Raw genomic sequence first — 16,698 nt, 5'->3', positions numbered from 1 at the left:
TTCAAGCCGTCTTCAGGTGGTTGGGAAATAATGAATCACGTGCCGATAAGATAAGATGGTGCTTGGCATGGCGTAATCAGGATGCTTTTGTAAAGCTGGCCAGAAGTGAAAGCAAGCAATGCCACAAATAGACGCCCATAACCTTCTTTCTCACTTGCGTGCCAGTCAATAGGATCTAAGACGCAGCGCTCGTTTTCGCTTCTGTACCTACCACCATTGATTCACCGCACCAGAACCTTCAGAACCTTCACGTCACTCATTGCATACCCGTTCACTCCACGAAGACACAATGGCAGGAGTGCTTGCAGGCGGCGATGGCATGATGGGTGGCTTTCCGCTTGAGCAGTGGTTCTTCGAGATGCCAGTGTGTACGCGCTGGTGGATGACCGCGGCCGTGAGTGCGAGCGTGCTCGTGCAGTGCCGTATCATCAACCCCTTCCAGTTATTCTACAGCTTTCGCACGGTTTTCTTTAGGAGCCAAGTATGTCTGGAATACGCCAACTGCGAATGCCAGCTGACCAGGACAGTACTGGCGTCTCATCACAACCTTCCTCTACTTTGGTCCATTGAGTCTCGATCTCCTCTATCACATCTTCTTCCTTCAACGCTACTCGCGCCTACTGGAGGAGTCCTCTGGTCGCTCACCTGCCCACTTCTCCTGGCTACTCGCATTCGCCTCAACATTGTTACTCTGCATGGCGCCGGTACTAGGCCTAGCGTTCCTAGGTTCAGCCCTGTCCAACACTCTGATATACATCTGGTGCAGGAAGAATCCAGACACCATGCTGAGCTTTCTTGGCTTGCTTGTCTTCCGTGCTCCCTATCTTCCCTGGGTTCTTTCCGCCTTCTCTCTGTGTATGCATGGGACTATTCCCAAGGATGAGATTTGCGGTATCGTGGTAGGGCATAGTACGTTAATCAGCCCGAGCTTGAAGATGTCAAACTAACATCATTCAGTCTGGTACTTCTTCAATGATGTCTACCCTCCCCTACACAGTGGACATAGCCCGCTTGAACCCCCGGCCTGGTGGATACGTCTATTTGAAGGTCGTCCACAGCCAGCGGCAGAAGAGACAGAACAGACCGTCCAAGCCGAAGACATTACAGGCGTCGCCTCCGGCTTTCAGGATCCGTCTCAAGCTGAAGCTCCTGCTCAATAGCAACATGGTTATCATATACGGCGTTTAGGAGTTGCTCTACATCACGATACCCATGTACGATCTTTCAAAGGCAGAGGAAGGAATGTCGTCCGATTGCGAAGACCACTCCGTCCGTTTGCGCAGGTAGATTTTGAGATTCCAGTTGTACAATTCAATTGTCCCTTTCAATGCCACGACATTCGATACATGCCCTCAAAAGCAGTGTGCCCGTTGCATACCGGAACCATTAGGCCGAAATGGACAAGAAGAACGCTTTCTGGATCATTCCCGAGAGAGAGGACGGATACAGATGCACCGTATAGCCCTAATTCACGACTCCCCGGCAGTGCGTCAACGTCGTGGAATTTTGCACCAGGACCAAATTAGCCAAATAAGCGCATACACCGCCTACGGTGTCCCGATTAGCACAGAAGATGTGCTGTTTGGCAGAGAACGAGTATACATGCCCAGATCTGTGCCTTCAGAAAACATACTTTTGCGTCACCTGGGAACCGGACTACAAGCATATCACTGGTATTACGAATGTATCCGGCTGGCTGATACCAAAACAGACGATCGCCCTAAAACATCCAGGTACTGGCTTCCTATCGTCGAGCCTATTAGGATAGCAGCAAACCCTATATCTCTGTCTTCCAGGGTTCCGAATATCTCAAGCCAAGCCATGCCCAGATAGGTGAAACTGCCAAGCTGAGTGTGAAGCACGGGTCGGCACTGCCCGGATTTCGGACTCACCCATAAGCACTCATTTCCTCAAGACTGATGGCGCAGCAGTGTCATTTACTGAGAAACTGCTGATATGATATTGCCGTTTGGCTTCATCATGTCTATTACAACTATTACCGTCCGTCACGTTGGATAGCCATCCAGACGTGTACAGGGACATGTTCCCAAGGTTCTCAGCCTGTAGCGCAACAGAAACGTCGACTTGCGCTCATCCTTTCAGTGTGCTCCATGATGCATCAAAAACCGTCTCTTCATGCCAACTGGCCACGGACCGCTCCGGGAAGCGCAAGACTCGAATGCGTATCTGCCATGAAGGCCGCCGGATTCTCCTCAATCTGCCTTACGTGGAATGACTCTCCAGTGTCCCTTCCATCCATCACCACGCCAGTGAGAAAAGGGCCCGTCAGACATCCAGCGCTGTTCCGAACAATTCCGGCAGCATCGACCGGCTGGGGGTTGGGAAACGCGATGCGCGGAGGACCCGAAGCGCCGCGGGCTGCCTCGTGAATATGCGTCGCCGTGTCTGCAGGGGACTCGAATTCGCCTTGGAAGTTGTGCAGTGTGATATTATAGCAGATCATGTTGGCGGCCGAGTTGATGCCGAAGTGGAACGTTCCTGAAGCGCCTGCAATTCCGCCGGTGGGCGTGGTGCCGTTGACGACTTGATCCGGTGTTGCCTGGACCGCGTGCATAGATGTGAATGTGAAGAGGTCATGGGCATTGTTGGCTCCGGCTCCGGCTCCAACGAGGCCGTCTTGATTGAGGTCAATGTTGAGTTGGAGGGTTATGGTGCCGGCCGCGGTATCGAGAGCGACGGGGACGGCGGAGACGGTCAGCGCCGAGGCAAAGGCAAGAGGAAGGGAAGTGGGAAGCTTCATTTTGATCAACAAGAACGAAGGTATATTAATAAATACGGACAGAAAGAATTGAAAAGGTATATCAAAACAAATGAATGTCGAGTGAACTGTTCAACAGCACGCTGAAGGGTGAGGTTCTGGGGCCCTGCATGGTTTATATAGTAGAGCCGCGCCGAGCATGCAGTTCCCGCATATTGGGACCTCCGGAAGGAAGTTGAACGGTTTGAGGCTGCTCGGCGTCTCTCTTGGATGGTTTCACGGGAGCTTGGCGGAGGATTATCCGACTCGGCTTTGTAGACTTGCGGTATCAGAGGCCATTATTGCGAGGGATTCCAAATGGCGATGCTTACGCGTCTGACTCTCGTAGATAAGGATTTATGCTTTTCATGGTGTCTTTGTGCTGGGAGCGTCTAAATCAGCGATAAATGCAAAGGTGTTGAAAATACATGGGGGAGGATTCCCATCCTCTCGAGCTTGCCCTGGCGGGGCCTAACTTTAAACACGCGCCTGGTCAGAACCACAGTTCGAGAGATCAGCGCAAGGGTAGTTGTGATTGGGAGAGGTGACAGCCATGCTGGAAAGATTCTGACGACTACATAGGTACAAGGCGACGTAAAGAGGTCAGGAGGGTTTGCGAGGCGTTGAATTAGGCTCAAGACTAGCGCCGAAATAGGCGGGATGTGGTGTATCCAAGTAGTATGACCTATACGCACAATAATCTCCATCTCGATGACCGCCAATGGCTGGGTATACAAACACTCGTCATTCTTGTTGTGGAAGTTGATTAATGATGAATGCCAAAATCATGTCAATGAAAACCATGGACGAAGCTTTCACTATCACCTGCAAAGGTTAAGTTCTGGCATCCAACTGTGGTAGGATCGGCCCGCATGGATGAGGCATGAGCTATACATGACGTAAACATTAGCGAACCAGACGTACAAATATATAAGTATTGTAAACCGCATTTCTTTCTCTAAAGAAGCCCTCTCAGAAACTTCCAAACGCCTACACCGAGACATCTGCATCATCAGCCTCTATTCACATCCACTCCGTACTCGAGCACACTCCAGCCAAAATGCCCAGTACGCTTTGCATCACTTCCAAGTCGTGCCTTCACTGACATATCTATCAGAGGGACCAATTGAACCACCCGAGCCCAAGACCGCCGCTCAGGAACAGCGCATGCACGACCACGAGGCCAATACCGAGCACTCCAAGAGCGGAAGCAACAGACAGAGCGGTCAGGGTATGGAGTATGTCACAAGGAAGACCCACAGTTCGCGGGAATGGGAGGAAGGTACTGGCAAAGAAGAAGTTCACGGCACTGGAAAACCTAGTAAGGGATAGGTCGGAGGAGGTCGACGTATATTGAAAAGGACTGCATTTGGGAGAAAACAAAAGCGTAACGACTGTAATGATGAAGAATTTGAATCCCCTCCATTCTCCCAGATAATTTTCAGGGATCCTCAAGCATCTACAGGCATCCCTTATTAGAACAACCAGATCATTGTTGGATCATGGCAGGCTAGATGAGTTTGGGAGCTTAGGCATAGTATAGCATGGCGATCTTCAGCAAGAAAAATGAACCTTTCTACTTTGACCCTGAAATGTCGCATTTCTAGAACATGACTGAGTGCAACATAACGGGTATTGAAGGTGGGAACATCATTGAGTGAGATAATTGCATCAGCTCTGTACTGTACAGTTACTGACCACTCGAGTTCAGTCACTGTACTATCCACATGCTTTGCTCCTATTGGTGTTAGTTGGTCAAGGCCGAGATAAAGGCCGAGATAAAGGCCGTTTGTCTGTTTTCCATCCATCACCCAGAAAGAATGCTTGCTCTGCATCTGGCGCCAGATTCTTCCTTTCCTGTGAGCTTTTCATGTCTGCGCCGCACGGATGCGCTTGTTTAGCTAAATGCATCTGCAGCTGGCACGCCTAAACTCGGCGGAGTCTTACGATGCTGCGACAACGCCGCAATATAGCCATCTTGGTTATTCGTTGTCATGATATCCAGTGCATGGATGTGGACCCGCTTCTCATCAACTGATAGAAACGAAATCCAGCCTTGAACTCTGACCGTTCCCTTCCCACTCATTTCGAACAATAGGGCACCTACATCATGGACTCAGAGACTAAAAACAACATAGCCGAGCATCTCGATGGTGTGTCAGGAACTGGCGATATTGTACCAGAAAATCTGACTGGATGGAGGCTGCACGGCATCTGTTTCTGGATCCTTGTTTCGCTTTTCGTTGCACAGATGGACACGTTTATCACAAATACAGCAATCCTTACCATCACCGACCGACTAGGTGGATACAAGAAGCATTCCTGGGTCTTCACGGCTTATATGCTCACTTTTCTGTGGCATGACATTCCAAGATGGGCCATCGGAGTACTGAGTCCCTTGATAGTGTCGCTCGACGCTTCTTGTGGTGGATTGGCCAGGTCTTGTGTCGGCAATATTGAACGACGGAAGAAACATATACTGTTATTCTCTGAAAGTAGAAACCAGAACAGAGTGAAAACCTGCCCTCCCCCATGACTTCTCCGCTGTTTCGTTTTCAAGACGAGGTGTGAATCCTGGTTTGTCATGTGGACACCGGGAGGTCCGACCTACTTCTGAACTGCAGCACTGGTCCGTCCTTCCAATTGAGATAAGAATCCCAAAACACAAACTCACTCCGGCTGCTCTGACCCCAACCCAATCCCGGGTGACCCTCCCCAGCCGTCTGCCCAGGTGCAAGTCTAAAATCCATTGCCCATACGGTTTTCGCAATAACGAGAAGTAACTCCAGCGTGGCCAAGTTTTGCCCGGCGCAGTTGAGCGGACCAATCGAGAATGGATGAAAAGACTTTCGCAACTGCCGGACGTCAGCTTCGGTGTGGAAATCATCTGCATTCGTTGAAGGAGTCCATCTCTCCGGTCGGTAAACGTTCCAGTCACCGAAGACGTCGTCTAGGCGGCCCATTGCATATGCTGCACAGCCCACTTCGGTTCCGGCCGGGTACATTTGTCCGCCGATTATGGCGCCGCCGCTCAAGACCTCCCGAGGCAGCTCGCCGGGTGCAGGCGGGGCGAGGCGTAGGGCCTCATCGATGCAGGCGCGAAGGTAACTGCAGCTACTCAAAGTAGTTCCGTGCACGATTTCTTCCTTTGAGGCGAACGTTGATCGGATCTCTTTCTGCAATTTGTGCAGTACCCGCGGATTGTGCGCCAGATAGAACAACACTCCGCACAGAGTGAAAGAGGTAGTGTCCGTGCCTGCTAGTACGAGAGCGCGGGCTTCAGCGAGCAGATGATCGCGCTTACTGTACGCGGGAAGCCCAGTGTCAGGATCCGTGGCATTCAGCAGGAAATAGAACATGTCCTGTCGAGAAGACTTGGAGGATTTATGGGCTGCGATCCTGTCGTCAACGTTGCTTTCGATGAAGGAGTTGTACTGTTTCACTTCGGTGCTCCGCGCTCGCTCCATGAGTTTATTCAAACCACGGGGCTGCAGAAAAATCAAAAGTTCGAAAAGGGGAGATTTGGAGAGCTGCCTTTTTGTCAGATAGTACACAATGCTTCTGAACTCTCCTTTCTTACAATGTAGCCGACGTAGATTTGCTTCAGGATGAGGTGTGGCATCTTCTTCAAGCTGTTTTCTCCAGGCTCTTTCGTGTTGAACGTTTGTCCAAAACACAGATCTCCCATAATGTCGAAAATGAGATGGTCCATCCAAGTCGACATGTTCCTGGGCTCCGACCAGCCGTCTTCTATGGCATCTTCACCGACTAAGAGCTGAATCCATCGATCAATATGCCCCACTATGATGGGGCTGGCCGCTTTAACGCTTCGCTCGGTGAAGATGAGATTCAGAAGCCTCCTCTTTTTGGCATGCTCTTGTTTGTCAACAGAGTTTACAGTGTGAACATCATTCGCGTGGCGCTTCCACATTTTGTAGAAGGCGCTGCGCCGCGTATTGGCCCGGACTCCATAGATATCCGTAAAGGCGCGCGTGTTGTTAAACAGGATCAGATTCGGCGTAGCGCGGAATTTATCTCCTGTTCATTGTGAGCACGTCAACCGTAAACAAGGCAAACGGCAAGGTATAGTAGATGAGTTTACCGTATAACTGGAAATTCTGCCAGATCCACACATGGCGATCACCTTTCAACGCATGATAGAAAGATGGAAGCCGGTTAATGCGTGCGAGAACTGGACCGGGTACCTTGGATAGAGGGTGGAAGAACAGACTATAGACTATGCTTCCAAACACATAGCTCACAATAAGGCAGAGAGCCAGGATTATGTAGTCGCTCATATTGTCAACAAGTGAGGAGCTGTGCAAACGATATTACAGAAAGAAAAAGGACCAGTTCTTGCAGCACCAGAGTCTGTATCCAAGCGAGCCTGAGGAATCCAGGTGGAAAGAGGGAATAGGTACTGTGTCTGCTGAGGATTTATATATCTACCAGCGCCGAAAGTCCAAGGGTCCCAGCTGGGCGCCTTACCATTGGGCTGGAATGCTTGTCAAGGGTTGTGGCTGGCGTAAGCATCTTTCGCCGTTCTGAGACAATGATAGTACGCACGGACAGGGAAGCCATCTGGTCGCCTGGTCTGCGCAGATAATACGTCCAAGAAGCGGACTTCATCCTTGGACAGCGGCTGTTCGTCCAGCAGATACTGTCGATTCATTGAGAATCATAACGCGAAGCGAGTGCGACCACTACACCGTGGACCAGTGTGGCACAGGGCAGGATCCAGAATCATTCGGTTGGGCCGTCGTTTTGAGAATAACCATTCCGGGAACTCCACCGGGGGAGAGTGAACATTTCGGATTGCTGCTCTGCCCGGTGCAGAGAGAGCTGGGTTATCCTTATCTGGCTAGAGTCAGACCAAGGCTGTCCCAGAAACAGCCTTGCTTCGAACTTACATAAATTTATGTCCGCATCTCCCAGCAAGAATGTGCCTATATGTCAACATCTGAGCCCGCTTTCGGAGAACTATGATTGCAGTTCTGAATATTAGCTGAGTACTGCCATAACATCTCAGTAGAACACCGAAAATCCGATGATGCACACCACCGTGGTCACTGCTGAGCAAACGATCTGTTATCCCAGCCTCAGCCATTCAATTGATTCCGCAGTATCTTGACTCGATATTCCCAAACGCCCTGTATGCTCGTTAATGATACAACATCCATAAAACATCCATACGTGAACTGGTACACAGATCCCTGCCGCCCTTCGCTCTCATCTTAATCATACATCTCCCCAACCACTCCATCACCCCAGAACCCACGCCCGACAAGCAAACCCCATTACCACTATCTCCTCTTAGTAAACTTCTTCGATTCTGCGACTCATTAGCACCGCTCTCACTCCCCAACTCCTCTCTTTCAAGAAACCTACCGGCAGCCGTCTTCTTCTTCTTGGGATTCTCCTTCCCTCTCGACCTCGCAATCTGCAAATGCTCCAACCAATCCTCCTCCTTCTCGTCAATGATGGTGAACTCCGGGTACAGCGCGCGCAGCTGCTTGATCGTCCCGATACGCGGCGGGTAGTAGGATGCTACGGAGGGACCCTTGAGGCGCTCGTGGAGGATGCGCGTGCCGAGGCGGAGGCCGGTGGGATTGTAGGTCGTGGAGAAGATGCGGCATCGGGCCTGGGGAAGTCAGGATATTGTATCAGGTGCTAGGTCCATATCGTGGTCTGCGAAGGGGAAAATGAAAGAGCCTGAGATACCTTCATCAGGTCAAGGACCCGTTGACGTGGGACGGCCATGGTGGATGAGCTCGTGTCCTGCGGAGATCGATGCGGAGTTGTTGCGGTGATGGTTTGGGGAGTTGCAATTCTTGGCATACTGACGCTAGTCCCGGAAGGGAAACATATCGCGGGACCCACTTTAACGTTTTGAACCACCGAGCCTCAAGCAGGCTTCGTGTTGATTTGACAACGCCGCCACAGAGCGAGTGTTCAAGATCAAGAGCAGTTGACCAGGGCATGTTGAGGAATGTTTTGAGATATACTATTGCTAAGTGGTTTACGAGACGTTGACTGAGTACAAATCCGATCCACGAATTCCATAGCATCCACCATGTCCGAGAAACGCGGCCGCTACGACGACCACAGCGGACGTCACCAGAACTTCAAAAAGCACAAACCCAACAGTCAACATGGCAACCGCGACAATCGCCCTCGCAACCCGCCGAGCCAACAAGCTAGCCAATCCGTTCGCATCCCGGACGACATCGTGCGCCTCCAGCAAGAAATCGCCAGCCTCCCGGATCCGAAGAACTGCACACCATGTCAGAAGATCGAAAAGGAGATGGACACTGGAATCATAGCATTGTTAGACCATCTTGTACAAGAAGAAGCCGCAGATCCCACCCGACAAGACCAATCGATCCTCCACCACGCCCGCTCCCTCCGAGACCTACTCTCCACCCGCGCCTCCTCCCTCACCACCACTCGGCTCCAAACCCTCGACTCCAAACGCCCGGAAACCGCTCCCCCAATAAAGATCCCCCCGTATACCCTCCACCGCCTCCAACAATCCAAATCCCTTCCCCCGCTACCGCCAATCTCAGACCCACACATCGAATCCCTCATCTTCACCCACCGCAGCTTCGCAGACGCCAGACTGCTCGCCCCGCGCGGCTACCGCGGCACCGAAACAAACTACGAGTCGCTCGAATTCCTCGGCGACGCGTACATCGAAGCCATGGCCTCGCGCCTCCTGTACTCGCGGTTCCCGGACATTGAACCCTCCCTGCTGAGCTCGTTCCGCGAAAAACTAGTCAAGAACGAGACGCTGGCTGGTTTCTCCAACGCGTACGGGCTACCGGATCGATTGAAGCATGGCGCGCATATAAAGGAGACTAAGGCTTGGGGGAAGATTGTGGCGGATGTGTTCGAGGCGTACGTCGCTGGGATCATTCTCTCGTCGCCGGATTCAGCAGAGGGGTTCAGTGCGGCGGAGGAGTTTTTGACGGCGTTGTGGACGCCGCAGATGCTCGCTTTTCAACCTCCTGTCATGGAGAATCCCAGGGCGAGGGATGAGATCAATAAACTTCTCGCGGCGAAGGGGATCAAGCTCGAGTACAGGGAGGAAAGGGGTATGCGCATGGAAGACGGGAAGCAGAAATTTTTCATTGGGCTGTATTTGACCGGGTGGGGATTTGAGGATGAGTGGTTGGGGAGCGGGGAGGGGAGGAATAAAGGCGAGGCGTGCGTCAGGGCGGCCATGGATGCCTTGAAGGACGGGAGGGGGGTGATCAAGGTGGCGAATAAGAGGAAGTTGGAGGTTTATCCCTCCAAGGAGAAATCGGAGAGGAAGAAGGGGAAAGATGGGAACGAGAACGTTGGGGTGGCTTGATTGGGGAGATCTTGGAAGTGGAATACAACTCCTCGACAGGTGAACGGGCGGAACATAGCTTGAGATATCAGGGAGCAGTCAATTGTATGCATATTGATACCCATCCTATTCGAAGTCAACAACCAAACGATCAAATGTCATTTGTGCCATATTCATCCGTGAAAGCCAGAATCTATATACCATAACCGGACTCCTATCACGATGCGCCTAAAAATCTCTAAGATGCAACCCGTCAGACTTGTTGATAAGTTTGCCGCCCAACAACTGTACCATGCCCCTTTCGCCTATTGTGTCTTCCCTTTGACAGCACTCTTGCCCACGCGTTCTGTCCCAGGCGGGATTCTCAACCCCCCAAACACCAACGCGCACACACCGACCATACCTGCCGCACCCATGGCATACGCCGTCTCGCGCCCAGCCCACCAATACAATGTGCAGAAGATGAGTGGCCCGAGAGCACGCCCTGCTTGTCCTATATAGACTATTAGCCATAGCCCTCTTCCCGTCGCTGATTCCTTCATTCCGAATGACCCCAAACCAGGGATTGATAAGAAAACTGATGAAATAGAGAAACGAAAAGTCGCACTCACCAAAACTCCTATGGTTCCCCAACTTGACTCCCCTCTCCCCGACCCCGGCCTCAAAACTACTCAGGCTATTCAACCCTGTCACCACCGTCGCGCTCGTCACCGCCAAAAGCGCGCCCGCAGCGTACAGACCGCGGACGCTTTGCACACTTCCCAGCAACCAAAACGCCACAGCGCAACTGCTCACCCCTAGCTGGACAACGCGTAGAGGGTGTAGGCGGCGCACGACGCTGCCTTGCAGGATGGAGGCAACGAGGCCGATGAAGCCGAGGAGGCGGCCTTGGTCCGAGGAGCGGAAGGAGAAGAGGTCCCATGTAAGGAAGGGGAGGGAGAACTCCATGCCGGAGAAGAAGAGGAGAAAGGTGAAGTGTGTAGTGTTGAGAAGAAGATGCGAGTTTGTTCTTCGAACAGGAGTGGCGGTTTCTTTGGGTTTGGTCCCATTTGCAAGCCTCGCGTTCCCGCCTTCCTTCACCTTCTCCGTCTCCTCTTTCGCAGAGGCCGACGGTAGCGTCTCCGGCAACGCAACATACAAATACGCCGTCTCGACAAGGATCAGCACCAACGAAAACCCCGCGGCCCCGACAAACGGATTCTGCGCAAACGTCGTCTTTGTGCTCAACCACGCCCCCAGCGCCGGCCCAAACGTAAACGCAATGCTGAAACACGCACCCACCAGGGCCATTGTCGCGCCCCGCTGCCCCTCGTCGCTGATATCCGTCGCAATCGCCATGGCGAGCTGGACATTGCCCTCGCTCAGCCCACCGACGATGCGGCTGAGTAGGAAGGTCCGGAAGTCGGTTGCGGCGACCCACAGTGCGACGGAGAGGATGTTGCCTGCCATGCTCCACAGTAGGGCTTTGCGACGGCCATATTTATCGCTGAGGAGGCCGATGATGGGGGAAGCGAGGGCTTGCAGGAAGGAGAAGAGGGAACCGAGGGCGCCGCCGAGGAGGACAATGTCGTATCGGTCGTTTATGGGGCGAGCGAAGGCGTTTTTGTAGGCGTTGAGGAGGGAGAGGACGTGGGAGAGGAGGGTGGGAGTGGTGGTGGAGAGGCGGGATTCGTGGCCGCGGTAGAATTCGATGAGGTTGGGAAATAGCGGGAGGATGAATGTAAAGGAGATCTATGGGGAAGGAAAGGAGGGTTAGTTTCTGGGGGGAATTGGAACCTGGTGGTGAGGGGGATAGTATCTAGGCGGGGAGACGTACGAGGTCCAAGAGTAGCGACGTGAAGAGCACTCTCAACACCTTCTTCCGCCGCTCTGGCGTCCCCGGGGGCGCAGACATGTTGGTTGCTATTCTACAGCTGCCCCTTCTTGAAAGTGAAGAAGAAATGTTTCTGTTCGGAATGCAGCCAGAGATTTTTGGAACCGCGTGCTGGAACCCAGGAGGACCAGGATAAATATAGACAAAATAGATGAAAGTCCCCAAAAGAACACGAGGTCAATTGTACAGCCCTGCCGAACTTTCCACGTGCATATCCTGGTTTGCGTGATCAGCACGAAATGGTAATAAATTGGCGTGGTTTTTGGCTTCAGATGGACAGAAACGAAGCTGTAGAAGTATCTGTCATGGAGGAGTGTATTGTTGTAGTTTGGGTGAACTGGGGAGCCGATGTCAGCCCCGCGGGTTTCAGCACCCTAATAAGAGGTACTGTACAGTCAGACAGCATGTTCGTCGCAGGAAACACAAGTGGTCTCAGGCGCTTCCATCCTTTTCTGAAACTCCGAGCATGGGAGGCGTCGTGAATCGTACATGTTTCGAAACACATTGTTGACTTATGGGTTTCACAAGGAGCGTGCGACGTGCACTGATCGAGGCGCTGGGCGCAACACACTTGGGCACACGAGCCGAGGCAAAGCGACTTAGCCTGGAGCGTCTAACCGATTTTGGGGCAACAGCGATTGACCAGTGGTGAATATCTTGATTTCTCCTCTGTAAAATGTCCCGGCCTGGTCTACTGTAGTGTTTTGTCTGGATTTCACTCCGGATCGATAGAGGGAAGAGCTATTCATCATGGGAAATCCAGAGGCAGACAGGCAAAAAGCCATGGCGGCTGCGCAGGCAATGTTCGACCGGTATTTCCTGTTGGCAGCGGAGAGGCCGAAGGATCATATTGTAAGCATATCCACGACTGTTACACTGCTTGATATTACCGAGAGTAAATATTGAAGAAATAAATGTAGGATTTCGACCGGCAAGTCATGAAAGATCTCAAACTGGTCGACGCTACATTGGACGGAACTGTGACATTCGAGTTCTTCATTTCTCAAAATTATTCCAACTTAAATGGCATGTCACACGATCCTTCATTCTCAGCACTCACACTTTCTTCAATTTCCCCCTTCTGCTATGTCCAAATTCTAAGTTTGCAGATGTCATGCACGGCGGCGCCGCCGGCGTCATCTTCGACATGGCCACCACCACGGCCCTCTGCCCCGTCGCCAAACCCGGCTACTGGGAATTCATGGGCGGCGTCACCCGCAGCCTGAGCATCTCGTACCTCAAACCCGTCCCCATCGGCATCACCGTCCGCCTCTTCTCCAAAGTCGTCAGCGTGGGCAAGCAGATGGCCATGATCAGGGGAGAGATGACGAGCCTAGACGGAAAGATCACGTATTGTACGGTGGAGCATCATAAGGTGAACACGCCGGTGTTGGAGAAGAATAGGAGGGTGAGGTTGCCGTGGGATGATGTGTGGGATGGGGAGTGGGGTTTGGGTAAGTATCGGGGGGTATCATCGAAAATATGAATTTTTTGGTTCTATCATGTCTTGTTTTGTTCTTCTCTCCTTTGCCATCTCTTACTTCCTCAATGCCCTTCCTGCAATGTCCTTCCGGTACTGCATACCGTCAAAGTGTATGCAGTCGACGCCATTGTATGCCTTCGCCACGGCCTCTTCCAGCGTATCCGCCGTGGCCGTGGAAGCGATAACACGACCACCAGAGGTCTTGAGGGTGTTGTCTGAGAGAGTAGTTCCAGCATGGAACAGTACCACGTCGTCAGGAACCGGGTCAATGGTCATGACCGTCCCTTTGGCATACGACCCCGGATACCCTCCAGCAGCCACCACGACCGTCGCAGCCGACCTCTCCGATACCTTGACATCCACCTCGGCCAACCTCCCCTCCGCCACCGCAACCATGACCTCCGCCAAATCCCCATCCATGAGCGCCAACAAACTCTGCGTCTCGGGGTCTCCGAACCGTACATTATACTCCAACGTCTTCGGCCCCTCCTTCGTCATCATCAACCCCGTAAACAACACTCCCTTGAACTCGAACCCCTCCTCCCTCATCCCATCAACCGTCGGCTGCTGAATCTCCCGATGAATCTGCTCCACCACTTCCTTTGGCGCAATCTTCGTCGGCGCATACGTCCCCATCCCCCCGGTATTGGGCCCCGTATCCCCCTCCCCAATCCGCTTATGATCCTGCGCAGGAGGCAACGACCGAATCGTCCTGCCATCACTAAACGACAAGATGCTCAACTCGTCCCCCTCCAGAAACTCCTCAATCACAACCTCGTCCCCGGCGTCCCCAAACTCCTTGTCCAGCATAATTTCCTTCAGAGCAGCATCCGCCTCCTCCTTGCTCTGCGGGATAATCACGCCTTTCCCTGCAGCAAGCCCCGACGCCTTGATGACCACGTTGTGCGATATCGAGTCCAGGTATTTCCGCGCGGCCTCGTAGTCGGAGAAATTCTCGTACGCCGCTGTGGGGATGCTGCGCCGCTTCATAAAGTCCTTGCTAAACGTCTTGCTGCCCTCCATTCTCGCCGCCGCCTTGCTAGGTCCGAAAGCCTTGATTTCCGGCGCATTCTGCGCGAAATGATCTACGATGCCGGCGACGAGGGGTGCTTCGGGCCCAGGGACGAGTAGGTTGACATGATTCTCTTTTGCGAATTTCACCAGCGCGGGGAAGTCTTCTTGCTTGATGTTCGAGATATTGGTGACGTTGGGGAGTTGGGCGGTGCCGCCATTGCCGGGGACGACGAAGATGTGGTCGACGAGAGGGGACTGGCGCAGTTTCCAGGCGATGGCGTGTTCGCGGCCACCGTTGCCGACGAGGAGGACGCGGAGTTTGGTGGACATTGTGTTGGAAGGGGAGCAGCGCAATTGGGCGTGAGGGCTAGGTGAGGTCAATTTTTGCGAATCCAAAAACATTTGGAACCAGTACCCCCGCCGTGGGGTAATGACAGGGGAAGAGTGGCTGTGCGTGTGGCGCCACGGAGCCTCATTTCATCAGTACATATGTGCCTATAATTAGGTACTTCATCCTGAGATTATATAAGCGACTCGTTGATGACCTCAGTAGGCTCAGGGACTTCCTCTCCTGGGTAGCGAATGTTAGATATCTCATTACCCTTGATAACAGTAATTTCGCGTCTGACCACGCGTGTCGCTGAGATCGTGAAGGTCGAGAAGATCGTCCGGGTTGGCTTGGTCAAAACTATCATCATCATCACAGCCTGCCCCCATTGCATGTTTGGCAATGCCGCTTCCCACAGGCGCATCAGCTAGAGAGGCACAGGAGAAATCCGGACTAGATGAGTTGCAATGGCCGCGCTTCTACGTAAGGAGCCCCACGAAGCCTCAACGAGATCCTGCCTGATCAAAACATCTTTGATTCCGTAGACTATTACATTAGAGGTGGCAAAGCAGTTTGCAGGTCGATCGTGGGCCAAGACCCCCGGGGGTGACAGAGAAACCATTCGGAAACGTGTCAATGAGAGGCTTCAGGAGGAGAAAATCCCCGCTGTTGCGGACGACATCCTTCGCTGGCGGATGCAATACGCTCTCCGCGACGGTAAGGGTGCCTAGACGCAGAAGATGGAGAAAACTAACCTCTATCTATAGCGAATAAGTCGGCGTCGCGTCCAAAGCCACAGGCGGAGCGTGCGACAAGCGCCGATGCATCACGCACTTCCCGCCCTTATGACCCAGTTCGGGATCAGTAGTCACAGAGTGGAGATGTTACACTCGTTTAGTTTACATCTTCCATGCCTATTTGAATGCGTGACGAGAGCGCAACTAAACTTTAATAGTTTGCCTCGCACAGGACGCCTCAGTGGCGTGAGAGAACATCGCCTAGTAGCTGAACATTGATATAGCAGATATGACCACCGTCACATTTCCTGCTGCTTGTCACACCACGCTTTCCCCTAATCACCGAAGTGCATTGGCAACTTTCATCAGCATTGCCAATTGCTAACATCAGCCTTGTCTTCTCTGTAAACGAGAATCCGTACCGTGCTCGAACAAACAGAGGCCAGTCTGACCACTTCATCAGTGCAAGTTTGCCCTGACATGATCTTATGTTCCGCTCGAGCTCGAGGCAACTTATTTTATTTTCACTGTTTGTATACAATATATAGCCAGTTTCTGTTTTCCCCTCAACGTTTTTTCATAACGTACCTCACGGGCGAGCCATCCTCACGGGCGAGCCATCCTCACGGGCGAGCCATCCACACGGGCGAGCCATCCACACGGGCGAGCCATCCACACGGGCGAGCCGTCCACTTTTGCCAAGACCCTACCAAAATCCATACTGTTTATGACAGTATAATACAACCATGAACAATTTTCAAAAATTGTAATAAGCCAATCTATTCTGAATCTACTTCTACTTCTTTCTTACATGTGTGCAAGTTGTGCCCAGTCTCGCCGCAGCGTCCACAGCGTCATTGAGTAGGCTTGTCCTTATCAGCATGCGCTCTCTTCTTTGCCTTCTTCTCATCATCATGCGCTGCAAACTCCTTAAGGGTAGCTAGCCGTAGGCCCTCTTCAGCTGTTAGTACCCCTTCACGCTATATATGCTTTCTTTTATATGATTTACATCACGTGGCAGCTTCATTTGCCACTTGAAGCTCAGTGATCTCTTTTTGTGCCAATACCAGCTTGTGCACTACCAATACCACACCTTTTGCCAACTTTTCAAAGGCCTCAACCATGCCAGTTGGTGAGCTATCTAGGTGTCTCTGAATCTTCTCCTTCACAAG

At 52.3% G+C, this 16,698-nt stretch overlaps 10 protein-coding genes across 10 annotated transcripts; 5 read left to right on the top strand and 5 right to left on the bottom strand.

The window, feature by feature from the left end:
* Positions 1-289: 289 nt before the first annotated feature.
* On the top strand, positions 290-1,088 carry EI97DRAFT_351436 (derlin-1.1; the record flags this gene model as incomplete). The annotated part of the gene is made up of 3 exons (XM_033794848.1): positions 290-481; positions 528-909; positions 958-1,088. Coding segments are annotated over 3 exons (705 nt in total), but the record flags the coding sequence as incomplete, so codon positions are not given.
* Positions 1,089-1,983: 895 nt separating this feature from the next.
* Positions 1,984-2,987, bottom strand: EI97DRAFT_229074 (uncharacterized protein). The gene has a single exon (XM_033793935.1). The coding sequence runs from the start codon at positions 2,759-2,761 to the stop codon at positions 2,135-2,137; it is 627 nt and encodes a 208-aa protein (XP_033649811.1). The 5' UTR covers positions 2,762-2,987; the 3' UTR covers positions 1,984-2,134.
* A 742-nt stretch (positions 2,988-3,729) lies between these two features.
* EI97DRAFT_470500 (uncharacterized protein) lies at positions 3,730-4,313 on the top strand. The gene is made up of 2 exons (XM_033801772.1): positions 3,730-3,825; positions 3,876-4,313. The coding sequence occupies exons 1-2, from the start codon at positions 3,819-3,821 to the stop codon at positions 4,088-4,090; spliced, it is 222 nt and encodes a 73-aa protein (XP_033649810.1). The 5' UTR covers positions 3,730-3,818; the 3' UTR covers positions 4,091-4,313.
* A 1,027-nt stretch (positions 4,314-5,340) lies between these two features.
* On the bottom strand, positions 5,341-7,499 carry EI97DRAFT_485043 (benzoate 4-monooxygenase cytochrome P450; the record flags this gene model as incomplete). Its single annotated transcript, XM_033802130.1, has 5 exons — positions 6,861-7,499; positions 6,339-6,796; positions 5,518-6,288; positions 5,425-5,481; positions 5,341-5,394 (listed from the first exon to the last, which is right to left on the bottom strand). Exons 1-5 carry the CDS (start codon positions 7,054-7,056, stop codon positions 5,341-5,343), a joined length of 1,536 nt encoding a protein of 511 aa, XP_033649809.1. The 5' UTR covers positions 7,057-7,499.
* A 191-nt stretch (positions 7,500-7,690) lies between these two features.
* Positions 7,691-8,551, bottom strand: EI97DRAFT_437035 (uncharacterized protein). The gene is made up of 3 exons (XM_033799254.1): positions 8,480-8,551; positions 8,147-8,399; positions 7,691-8,090 (listed from the first exon to the last, which is right to left on the bottom strand). Exons 1-3 carry the CDS (start codon positions 8,516-8,518, stop codon positions 8,062-8,064), a joined length of 321 nt encoding a protein of 106 aa, XP_033649808.1. The 5' UTR covers positions 8,519-8,551; the 3' UTR covers positions 7,691-8,061.
* A 125-nt stretch (positions 8,552-8,676) lies between these two features.
* EI97DRAFT_437034 (ribonuclease III) lies at positions 8,677-10,219 on the top strand. Its single transcript, XM_033799253.1, has one exon. The coding sequence runs from the start codon at positions 8,832-8,834 to the stop codon at positions 10,110-10,112; it is 1,281 nt and encodes a 426-aa protein (XP_033649807.1). The 5' UTR covers positions 8,677-8,831; the 3' UTR covers positions 10,113-10,219.
* A 19-nt stretch (positions 10,220-10,238) lies between these two features.
* On the bottom strand, positions 10,239-12,094 carry EI97DRAFT_228652 (MFS general substrate transporter). Its single transcript, XM_033793933.1, has 3 exons — positions 11,908-12,094; positions 10,703-11,822; positions 10,239-10,584 (listed from the first exon to the last, which is right to left on the bottom strand). Exons 1-3 carry the CDS (start codon positions 11,983-11,985, stop codon positions 10,397-10,399), a joined length of 1,386 nt encoding a protein of 461 aa, XP_033649806.1. The 5' UTR covers positions 11,986-12,094; the 3' UTR covers positions 10,239-10,396.
* Positions 12,095-12,580: 486 nt separating this feature from the next.
* On the top strand, positions 12,581-13,476 carry EI97DRAFT_228658 (uncharacterized protein). Its single transcript, XM_033793934.1, has 3 exons — positions 12,581-12,816; positions 12,885-12,990; positions 13,074-13,476. The coding sequence occupies exons 1-3, from the start codon at positions 12,715-12,717 to the stop codon at positions 13,448-13,450; spliced, it is 585 nt and encodes a 194-aa protein (XP_033649805.1). The 5' UTR covers positions 12,581-12,714; the 3' UTR covers positions 13,451-13,476.
* EI97DRAFT_437030 (phosphoribosylamine-glycine ligase) lies at positions 13,440-14,850 on the bottom strand. The gene has a single exon (XM_033799252.1). The coding sequence runs from the start codon at positions 14,789-14,791 to the stop codon at positions 13,502-13,504; it is 1,290 nt and encodes a 429-aa protein (XP_033649804.1). The 5' UTR covers positions 14,792-14,850; the 3' UTR covers positions 13,440-13,501.
* A 190-nt stretch (positions 14,851-15,040) lies between these two features.
* EI97DRAFT_406494 (uncharacterized protein) lies at positions 15,041-16,032 on the top strand. The gene is made up of 3 exons (XM_033796590.1): positions 15,041-15,272; positions 15,335-15,506; positions 15,557-16,032. Exons 1-3 carry the CDS (start codon positions 15,192-15,194, stop codon positions 15,655-15,657), a joined length of 354 nt encoding a protein of 117 aa, XP_033649803.1. The 5' UTR covers positions 15,041-15,191; the 3' UTR covers positions 15,658-16,032.
* Positions 16,033-16,698: the final 666 nt, after the last annotated feature.

This window comes from Westerdykella ornata (genome assembly GCF_010094085.1).
Source record: "Westerdykella ornata strain CBS 379.55 unplaced genomic scaffold EI97scaffold_40, whole genome shotgun sequence".
Taxonomy (NCBI): Eukaryota; Fungi; Ascomycota; class Dothideomycetes; order Pleosporales; family Sporormiaceae; genus Westerdykella; species Westerdykella ornata.
The sequence above is the reverse complement of the archived record's forward strand: the minus strand, read 5'-3'. Positions and strand labels throughout refer to the sequence as shown.

Excerpts from the sequence above, each read along its gene's own strand:
- EI97DRAFT_229074 (XM_033793935.1), bottom strand. The coding sequence starts at position 2,761 with ATGAAGCTTCCCACTTCCCTTCCTCTTGCCTTTGCCTCGGCGCTGACC.
- EI97DRAFT_437034 (XM_033799253.1), top strand. The coding sequence starts at position 8,832 with ATGTCCGAGAAACGCGGCCGCTACGACGACCACAGCGGACGTCACCAG.
- EI97DRAFT_437035 (XM_033799254.1), bottom strand. The coding sequence starts at position 8,518 with ATGGCCGTCCCACGTCAACGGGTCCTTGACCTGATGAAG. Across the intron at positions 8,400-8,479 it reads GGGTCCTTGACCTGATGAAG|GCCCGATGCCGCATCTTCTC; the intron begins GTATCTCAGGCT and ends TGACTTCCCCAG. Across the intron at positions 8,091-8,146 it reads GAAGAAGAAGACGGCTGCCG|AATCGAAGAAGTTTACTAAG; the intron begins GTAGGTTTCTTG and ends AATGAGTCGCAG.
- EI97DRAFT_228658 (XM_033793934.1), top strand. The coding sequence starts at position 12,715 with ATGGGAAATCCAGAGGCAGACAGGCAAAAAGCCATGGCGGCTGCGCAG. Across the intron at positions 12,817-12,884 it reads AGAGGCCGAAGGATCATATT|GATTTCGACCGGCAAGTCAT; the intron begins GTAAGCATATCC and ends AAATAAATGTAG. Across the intron at positions 12,991-13,073 it reads AAATTATTCCAACTTAAATG|ATGTCATGCACGGCGGCGCC; the intron begins GCATGTCACACG and ends CTAAGTTTGCAG.
- EI97DRAFT_406494 (XM_033796590.1), top strand. The coding sequence starts at position 15,192 with ATGCCGCTTCCCACAGGCGCATCAGCTAGAGAGGCACAGGAGAAATCC. Across the intron at positions 15,273-15,334 it reads TGCAATGGCCGCGCTTCTAC|ACTATTACATTAGAGGTGGC; the intron begins GTAAGGAGCCCC and ends TTGATTCCGTAG. Across the intron at positions 15,507-15,556 it reads GCAATACGCTCTCCGCGACG|CGAATAAGTCGGCGTCGCGT; the intron begins GTAAGGGTGCCT and ends CTCTATCTATAG.
- EI97DRAFT_437030 (XM_033799252.1), bottom strand. The coding sequence starts at position 14,791 with ATGTCCACCAAACTCCGCGTCCTCCTCGTCGGCAACGGTGGCCGCGAA.
- EI97DRAFT_228652 (XM_033793933.1), bottom strand. The coding sequence starts at position 11,985 with ATGTCTGCGCCCCCGGGGACGCCAGAGCGGCGGAAGAAGGTGTTGAGA. Across the intron at positions 11,823-11,907 it reads CGTCGCTACTCTTGGACCTC|ATCTCCTTTACATTCATCCT; the intron begins GTACGTCTCCCC and ends CCTTCCCCATAG. Across the intron at positions 10,585-10,702 it reads GGGGAACCATAGGAGTTTTG|GACAAGCAGGGCGTGCTCTC; the intron begins GTGAGTGCGACT and ends TAGTCTATATAG.